This window comes from Procambarus clarkii, chromosome 37 (genome assembly GCF_040958095.1).
Source record: "Procambarus clarkii isolate CNS0578487 chromosome 37, FALCON_Pclarkii_2.0, whole genome shotgun sequence".
NCBI lineage: Eukaryota > Metazoa > Arthropoda > Malacostraca > Decapoda > Cambaridae > Procambarus > Procambarus clarkii.
Window position 1 is genome coordinate 20,482,803 of NC_091186.1, and position 10,412 is coordinate 20,493,214.

At 45.1% G+C, this 10,412-nt stretch overlaps 1 protein-coding gene across 1 annotated transcript in view; it reads left to right on the forward strand.

The window, feature by feature from the left end:
- Positions 1-9,592, forward strand: part of LOC123765906 (uncharacterized) — a 44,574-nt gene extending 34,982 nt beyond the window's left edge. Inside the window, exons 3-4 of the mRNA XM_069336893.1 lie at positions 1,475-1,617; positions 9,091-9,592. Coding sequence (XP_069192994.1) covers positions 1,475-1,617; positions 9,091-9,592 — 645 coding nt within the window. The remainder of the gene's footprint in view (positions 1-1,474; positions 1,618-9,090) is intronic.
- The last annotated feature ends 820 nt before the right edge of the window (positions 9,593-10,412 follow it).

Sequence of the window (10,412 nt, forward strand, 5' to 3'; positions counted from 1 at the left end):
AGACACACACTATATAGACTAGAAATAAAAATGAATTTTGGAGAATTGATTTTTGAATTACCTCCAACAGTGAAAAGAAATGTACGAAAGATTGAGAAAATTCGTGTTAGAATTATTAATCTTACTTTTACGGTCATATTTAATAATATATATATATATATATATATATATATATATATATATATATATATATATATATATATATATATATATACGGCCAGCCTACTCATGAGAAACTCTCCAGACACAAAGCAGAACGCTTTAAAAGAGACCAACGTCGTCTATGCCTTCAAATGCCCTCTTGGGGACTGTAAGCTCCAAAAAACCCAGTATATAGGCAAGACAACAACATCTCTTTCTAGGCGTTTAACGATGCATAAGCAACAGGGCTCCATTAAGGAACATATAATCTCTTCCCACAACCAAACCATCGCCAGAGAAATCCTAGTAAACAACACAGAAATCATCGATAGATACAGCGATAGCAGGCGGCTTGACGTCTGCGAAACTCTACACATCAAGAAGTCAACACCAGCAATCAACAGCCAATTAATGCACAACTATATTCTACCCACCTCAAGACTCCGCTCCAATATAGAAGCATCAAGAAATATGGACCAATAGGCTTTCTACAAATCACTTCCATTCAATACCCATTGTTTCGTGTTCTGTCTTGTGTTTAGGAATTTAATACCCTATTAATACCACCTCACCCCATCCACCTCACTCAAATGTAGATATAAACAAATCGAAGATGTGCAAGTTCTATTCAGTTGTATATGTGTAAGCTAAAGTCTTTGAAAATGTAATAAGTTTTACGAAACGCGCTCAAGTGTCGCGTCAGACTAGAAATTAAAATGAATTTTGGAGAATTGATTTTTGAATTACCACCAACAGTGAAAAGAAGCGTACGAAAGATCGAGAAAATTCGTGTTAGAATTATTAATCTTACTTTTGCGGTCATATTTAATAATATATATATATATGTATATATATATATATATATATATATATATATATATATATATATATATATATATATATATATATATATATATATATATATATATATATATATATATAGTGTGTGTGTGAGAAAGCTGCAGGAACGCACAAGCCATAGATCACTAAGAACTCTAATTGACCCGGCCAGGATTCGAACCCATGCCGTCCAGGATCACCCCTAATCGTACACAGTACCGTGGGCACCGCACTAATAATCGTCTATCATTGGTGTGAGCGAACTAGGCTATACAGGCCAAGCCGAGAGCGCTTGGTTATATAAGGGTCTATGGGCGGAGAGTTTAGTTATATAAGGGTCTATGGGCGGAGAGTTTGGTAATATAACAGATTATGGGCCGAGAGTTTGGTTATATCACAGATTATGGGCCGAGAGTTTGGTTTTATCACAGATTATGGGCCGAGAGTTTGGTAATATATCAGATTATGGGCCGAGAGTTTGGTTATATCACAGATTATGGGCCGAGAGGTTGGTTATATAACAGATTATGGGCCGAGAGTTTGGTTATATAACAGATTATGGGCCGAGAGTTTGGTAATATATCAGATTATGGGCCGAGAGTTTGGTTATATCACAGATTATGGGCCGAGAGTTTGGTAATATAACAGATTATGGGCCGAGAGGTTGGTTATATAACAGATTATGGGCCGAGAGTTTGGTAATATAACAGATTATGGGCCGAGAGTTTGGTTATATAACAGATTATGGGCCGAGAGTTTGGTTATATAACAGATTATGGGCCGAGAGTTTGGTAATATAACATTTTTAGCGTGACATTAACATTATTATTTTAACATACATTAAACATTAGTGACATAACATTATTATTTTAGCGTGAAGTGAGTTTGTATCACGTATGTAATGTTGTCCTCAGCTCACCTCAAAGTGATCGGTGAACTCCTTGCAGCAGTTCCCTATAATGCTGGAACTTGGTGATCACAGACAAACACATCCTCCGAACCACTTGAATAATTCAACAGCAACTCCACTCAGTATCCGGGTCGAGGCGCAGTTCAGTCCATTAGCCGCCCGGGACAGTTTGGTCCACCAGGTCTGGTCCGCCTGGCTCGGTCCACGGAGTATATTGAGTGCCTTTAGTTTGATCCACTGTGCCTGGCCCACCAAGTGTGGTCCACTGCGCCTGGTCTGTGAGTGTGGTCCACTGGTTCATTGAGCTTATCACCATCCGTGGTTCACAGAGGGTCACTCACCATCCGTGGTTCACTGACCTTCACTCACCATCCGTGGTTCACTGAGGGTTACTCACCATCCGTGGTTCACTGAGGGTTACTCACCATCCGTGGTTCAACTAGTCACTGAGGGTCACTCAGCATCCGTGGTTCACTGTGGGTCACTCACCATCCGTGGTGCACTGAGGGTCACTCACCATCCGTGGTTCACCGAGTCACTGAGGGTCACTCAGCATCCGTGGTTCACTGTGGGTCACTCACCATCCGTGGTTCACTGAGGGTCACTCACCATCCGTGGTTCACTGAGGGTCACTCACCATCCGTGGTTCACTGAGGGTCACTCACCATCCGTGGTTCACTGAGGGTCACTCACCATCCGTAGTTCACTCACCATCCGTGGTTCACCGAGAGTCACTCACCATCCGTGGTTCACTGAGGGTCACTCACCATCCGTGGTTCACTGCAGGTTCCTCTGCTGTATACATAAGGTGTTCAGGTAACGTCCTGTTCTGTGCCTGTTCTCGTGTATTATACTCATCACTGTATTATACAGCTTCTTGGAATGTTTAAGAATGATCTTAGAACAATGGACTTGCCTGGAAGCACCGGTGGTCGTACTGACGAAAATTGTCGTGTTACTTATTTTCATTGAATAATCATATTGAGAATATTTCCCTGAATGGGTTTTTTCGGGGGTTTAATGTTCTTTGTGCAGGCGATGAGTCACAATAACGTGGCTGAAGTATGTTGACCAGACCACACACTAGAAGTTGAAGGGACGACGACGTTTCGGTCCGTCCTGGACCATTCTCAAGTCGATATCGACTTGAGAATGGTCCAGGACGGACCGAAACGTCGTCGTCCCTTCAACTTCTAGTGTGTGGTCTGGTCAACATACTTAATGTTCTTTAATGGCACGGTTTTGAAATTCTCTTCTGGGAATTGATCGCAGTGGACCACAGACACAGCGAGGAACTAGAGCTCTCAGACATTACTGGTATCTGTGGACACAAAGTCAAGCGCTACAAACCAGTAGGGGGACCGATTAGTAAAATATATAATCCGACATGTTGTAGACATTAGTGTAGACGACATCATGACACAACTACTGGCAGATGGCATTCCAATCATCAGAGTCAAAAAAAAAAAATATGCCAAGAACAAACGGAGAACTGAGTGATACAGGCACTGCCCTGCTTACCTTTCTAGACTTCATTCTCCCTGATAGTGTTTGGTTTAACGGCTTCCTCCATAAATAAATAAATAAATAATAAATATGTTTATTCAGGTAAGGTACATACATACAAGTGATGTTACATTAATGGATTGATATATAGATAGAGCTAGTATATACAATGCCTAAAGCCACTATTACGCAATGTGCTTCGGGCAATAGCTAGAGGCTAGAGGTGTATGTACCACTTCCCACTCAGTGCTTTAGATGTAATGGTTTTAACCATATCTGGGAAGGCTGCACCATAGACACTAAATGTGGGATCTGCTCTGGTTCATTCTACACGCAAGATTGTACATCAGATACTTGTACATCAGTGAAGAGCAGAGGTGCCATAGGCACAATCAGAGAACATTGTGTAAACATCAGAGGTCCGCGGTTGTTCAACGTCCTCCCAGCAAGCATAAGAAATATTGCCGGAACAACCGTGGACATTTTCAAGAGGAAACTAGATTTATTCCTCCAAGGAGTGCCGGACCAACCAGGCTGTGGTGGGTATGTGGGCCTGCGGGCCGCTCCAAGCAACAGCCTGGTGGACCAAACTCTCACAAGTCGAGCCTGGCCTCGGGTCGGGCTTGGGGAGTAGAAGAACTCCCAGAACCCCATCAACCAGGTATCAACCAGGTATCAACCAGATACACTCACCTGCTCAAACTGTGGTGGCGATCATGACATTATATTCAAACAATGTCCTCCATACATAGCAGCAGCAGCAGCAAAAACTAAGGTTCTCCCTACCAACAACCTGCAATACAGTAGTGCACTGAAACAACCTAACTCAACCCATCATCAACCTCACTCAACCACAACCTTTGCGTGTACCTGATATGTCTGTTACCGACAATCCCACAACCCCAGGGTCCAACCATCTCTCACAAAATGCACAACTGAGTCCTGAACTAGTTGAAACTCTTGTCACTCGCATTGAAAATTGTCTTGTTGAAACTTTTGTCACACGTGTCGAAAATGCACTAGAAAAGACGCTGGACCGACTTCTAACTAAATTCTTTACACAAGTAACACAACCCACCCCTGAGGCTGACCCAAAAGACATCCCATCAACAGTCACAGACACTGACATCCGCCCAAACAAAGCTACCATTGTTGAACACACACATCGTTTGAACAGATGATGGGAAAAACTCCTTAGCACTCCTTACCAAACTCACTCCCCAGGCTGACTTGCCACAAACCCAAACCGCCAGTACCAAGAGTAAGACACAGCCCCCTCCCACATCTAGGTATCCAACACGTATTACTATCGGCATACCAAGGAAAACAGACACATCCATAACCCAAACATCGTAAATGCCTCCCCTGACCTTCATAACTTGGAATGCAAAAAGCATTAAAACATCCCTCACAGAACTTAAACAACTCCTTTACTCATCCAAACCGGACTTAGCTTTCATAACCGAATTCTGGCTCACCCCTAAACAAAATCCTATATTTAAAAGTTTTCAGATGCAGAGACTGGACAGACCCAACCGCAGGGGGGGTGGTATTTTTCTCCTAACACGGAATAATATGACATGTAAACCTGTAACACTTACGCATTTTGTGAATGGTAAACTGGAAATTTTAGCATGCTTAATACCTTACAATGATACACACATATCCTTTCTGGGTATATACAACCCTGGCGGTACAATAAACTTAACTGGAATTCTATCGTCACCAATTACGACACCCAATCACTGTTGCAGGCGATCTTAATACTAACTACCCCACATGGAGTAGAGATACCCAAAATTCTGCAGGCACCGATCTATATGAACAAATCCACAAGGGCTGTGACGAGGTTTCGAACCTGCGTCCGGGAGCATCCCAGACACTGCCTTAATCGACTGAGCTACGACAGGATTAAAAGGGTTGAAACCGAAGTTCTACTGAACTTACTGGATCCCGTAGCCTCTCCGAGGCACAAACCAGGCTTTTACACAACCCCCCCCCTGCACCCGAGCTATGTCAATAGGCCCTTTCAACCCGGTCGTAGCTCAGTCGATTAAGGCCTGGGAACCTGTGTCTGGGATGCTCCCGGACGCAGGTTCGAATCCTCGTCACGGCCCTTGTGGATTTGTTCATTTGATGCATCACGTTAGTGTGATCTCTGTGTGTGATGATGTAAGGGCGAAGAGGGAGACTATGAAAAAGAAGAATCCTGTAAACTTATCGTTGTTCCTGCTAACTGTTGTTGTTGTCATTCAGACTCACCACTCACACAAGTTATTTACAAATAGGAACATGATTCTTCAGCCCCTGGTTGGCGTCTCCGCCTCCCACCTCACCAATTAGAAACTTGCAGGGTCGTTAGTTAAAGTTGGATCAGGTTAAAGTTGGGACGGAGGAGTGGTCAAGGCAGGAAGAGTGAGGGGGGTCATGAGGCTTCTCATTCATTTACCTTTCGTCTCTCATTCTTTCATTTGTATTTTAAACTTAAGTTTGATATGAGATATACTTAGAAAGATTTGTTTAGCGTTATATTAAGCAATATAACGCTAATATAATAATAATATAATGCTAAATAACATAGAGGTGTTATATTGTTTGAATTAGTGAAAGATTGAATGATTAGTTTAATATTGCTTACATAAATGCAGTGAAAGTTATGGCAATTGAAGAGGAAATATTGTTTGCATAAACAATAACAGACAGGAACAGTTACTCAGCTGGTGTTGATGACACGTGACAGTTACTCAGCTGGTGTTGATGACACGTGACAGTTACTCAGGTGGTGTTGATGACACGTGACAGTTACTCAGCTGCTGTTGATGACACGTGACAGTTACTCAGGTGGTGTTGATGACACGTGACAGTTACTCAGGTGGTGTTGATGACACGTGACAGTTACTCAGGTGGTGTTGATGACACGTGACAGTTACTCAGCTGCTGTTGATGACACGTGACAGTTACTCAGGTGGTGTTGATGACACGTGACAGTTACTCAGGTGGTGTTGATGACACGTGACAGTTACTCAGGTGGTGTTGATGACGCGTGACAGTTACTCAGGTGGTGTTGATGACACGTGACAGTTACTCAGGTGGTGTTGATGACACGTGACAGTTACTCAGGTGGTGTTGATGACGCGTGACAGTTACTCAGGTGGTGTTGATGACGCGTGACAGTTACTCAGGTGGTGTTGATGACACGTGACAGTTACTCAGGTGGTGTTGATGACGCGTGACAGTTACTCAGGTGGTGTTGATGACACGTGACAGTTACTCAGGTGGTGTTGATGACACGTGACAGTTACTCAGGTGGTGTTGATGACGCGTGACAGTTACTCAGGTGGTGTTGATGACACGTGACAGTTACTCAGGTGGTGTTGATGACGCGTGACAGTTACTCAGGTGGTGTTGATGACACGTGACAGTTACTCAGGTGGTGTTGATGACACGTGACAGTTACTCAGGTGGTGTTGATGACGCGTGACAGTTACTCAGGTGGTGTTGATGACACGTGACAGTTACTCAGGTGGTGTTGATGACACGTGACAGTTACTCAGGTGGTGTTGATGACGCGTGACAGTTACTCAGGTGGTGTTGACGCGTGACAGTTACTCAGGTGGTGTTGATGACGCGTGACAGTTACTCAGGTGGTGTTGATGACGCGTGACAGTTACTCAGGTGGTGTTGATGACACGTGACAGTTACTCAGGTGGTGTTGATGACACGTGACAGTTACTCAGGTGGTGTTGATGACACGTGACAGTTACTCAGGTGGTGTTGATGACGCGTGACAGTTACTCAGGTGGTGTTGATGACACGCGACAGTTACTCAGGTGGTGCTGATGACACGCGACAGTTACTCAGGTGGTGTTGATGACACGTGACAGTTACTCAGGTGGTGTTGATGACGCGTGACAGTTACTCAGGTGGTGTTGATGACGCGTGACAGTTACTCAGGTGGTGTTGATGACACGTGACAGTTACTCAGGTGGTGTTGATGACGCGTGACAGTTACTCAGGTGGTGTTGATGACACGTGACAGTTACTCAGGTGGTGTTGATGACACGTGACAGTTACTCAGGTGGTGTTGATGACGCGTGACAGTTACTCAGGTGGTGTTGACGCGTGACAGTTACTCAGGTGGTGTTGATGACGCGTGACAGTTACTCAGGTGGTGTTGATGACGCGTGACAGTTACTCAGGTGGTGTTGATGACGCGTGACAGTTACTCAGGTGGTGTTGATGACGCGTGACAGTTACTCAGGTGGTGTTGATGACACGTGACAGTTACTCAGGTGGTGTTGATGACACGTGACAGTTACTCAGGTGGTGTTGATGACACGTGACAGTTACTCAGGTGGTGTTGATGACGCGTGACAGTTACTCAGGTGGTGTTGATGACACGTGACAGTTACTCAGGTGGTGCTGATGACACGCGACAGTTACTCAGGTGGTGTTGATGACACGTGACAGTTACTCAGGTGGTGTTGATGACGCGTGACAGTTACTCAGGTGGTGTTGATGACGCGTGACAGTTACTCAGGTGGTGTTGATGACACGTGACAGTTACTCAGGTGGTGTTGATGACGCGTGACAGTTACTCAGGTGGTGTTGATGACACGTGACAGTTACTCAGGTGGTGTTGATGACGCGTGACAGTTACTCAGGTGGTGTTGATGACGCGTGACAGTTACTCAGGTGGTGTTGATGACACGTGACAGTTACTCAGGTGGTGTTGATGACGCGTGACAGTTACTCAGGTGGTGTTGATGACACGTGACAGTTACTCAGGTGGTGTTGATGACGCGTGACAGTTACTCAGGTGGTGTTGATGACACGTGACAGTTACTCAGGTGGTGTTGATGACACGTGACAGTTACTCAGGTGGTGTTGATGACGCGTGACAGTTACTCAGGTGGTGTTGATGACGCGTGACAGTTACTCAGGTGGTGTTGATGACGCGTGACAGTTGGGAGAGAACATGGAACATATAAAATAGAGGATAGAATTAAACACAAATAACCTGAAGCGTTAAGGAATGGTCAAATGTCAGCAGTTACTAAAATACCTTCTTGAAGTAGTAGCAGCAGCAGCAGTAACAGCAGCTGCAATAACAGCAACAGTAACAGCAACAGCATCAGCAGCAGTAACAGCAGCAACAGCAACAGCAGCAACAGCAACAGTAACAGCAGCAGAAGTAACAGCAGCAGTAGTAACAGCAGCAACAGTAACAGCAGCAGTAACAGCAACAGCAGTAACAACAGCAGCAGCAGTAACAACAGCAGCAACAACAACAGCAGCAGCAACAGCAGTAACAGAAGCAGCAGCAGTAACAGCAGCAGCAGCAATAGCAGTACCAGCAGCAGAAGTAGCAACAGCAGCAGCAGGAAAGGCAGGAGCAGTAACAGCAGAAGCAGTAAAAACAGCAGTAACAGCAGCAATAGTAACATCAGTAGTAACCGCAGTAACAGCAGTAGTAACAGCATCCGTAACTGCAGCAGTACTAGCACTAGTAACAGCAGCAGTAGCAGTAACTGCAGCAGTAACAGCAGTAGCAGCAGTAACTGCAGCAGTAACAGCAGTAGTAACAGCAGCAGCAGCATTAGTAACAGCAGTAGTAACAGCAGCAGTAACAGCAGCAGTAACAGCAGCAGTAACAGCAGCAGTAACAGAAGTAACAGCAGCAGTAACAACAGCAGTAACAGCAGTAGTAACAGCAGCAGCAGTAACAGCAGTAACCGCGGCAGTAACCTCAGTAACAGCAGTAGTAACAACAGCAGCAGTAACAAGAATAGTAACAGCAGTAGTAACAGCAGCAGTAACAGCAACAGTAGAAGTAACAGCAGTAGTAACAAAATAAGTAACAGAAGCAGTAACAGCAGTAGAAACAGCAGTAGAAACAGCAGCAGAAACAGCAGTAGAAACAGTAGCAGGAACAGCAGTAGTAACAGAATAAGTAACAGCAGTAACAGCCGCAGTAACCACAGCAGCAGTAAAAAAAGTAGCAGTAACAGCAGTAACAGTAACAGCAGAAGCAATACCAGCAGGAGTAGAAGTACATCAGTAGCAGTAACAGCAGTAATAACAGCAGTAGCAGTAACAGTGTTACGGCTCTTATGGGACGCAACCGGGTTCTTTTCTGATGGTATTAGAGTTTGGGTATCCGGCCCCAAGTTAGTAGAGGCTTTCAAGGGGTGAGCTCAATAATGCAAGCAAAATGAAAAGGGGAGGTACATTAAACACACAAATCTGTCACTTTATACTATGTATAATTAGTCTTCCCACCACCATAGATAAATAAAAGTCACAAACGGGAAATATCACTACACAATGTACATTATCGTCTCACTCTGAAGACGCTGAACACTTGACGAAGCTCACTCCGTGCAGTCTTGCCTGGTTTCCTATTCTGCGGCACTACCCTCTGCAGGTACCAGGAAACCACGATGAATCTACCCTGGCCACAGGCCAGCCAAATCACAATTCCACTGGTTGCCGCGGCGTCGTTAAGGCCCACAACCACAGTCCAGCCTGTAGCTGGCAGGTACCAATCAGCTTCACGCTGTTAGGCCACTCCACGACGAATACTAGGGTTGCGAGCCCTAGGCAGGAGCCTCGTGTAACTCGCTGGTTACTCTCCTCATTCGGCACCACAGTCGGACGTCTCTTCCACCAGCCAGCCCCGGGTACGGCGAATCCCGACACCGCCACTCCTCAGGCAGACAGTTGAACACTCTACAGTTCTCGTCCGGCGGCGGCTCACTGCTTCTGCAAAGCAGACTGGTGAAGAGACCTTGGCTGCCTTGGGTAGACTGACTCCTCCTGCATCACAGCAGCCCTATGTTGACTGTGAAAGCAGACACGTCATCAGTACTGGGACACTACATGGAACCACTAGGAAACATCACTTACTGGCTTATACACTAACGTACAGCTTCTAGCTCAATAGATGGCGCTGATGTTCTGAGCACCACCTCACCAGAGGTCAGCACTAGCTACCTCACGAGCTACCAGGACA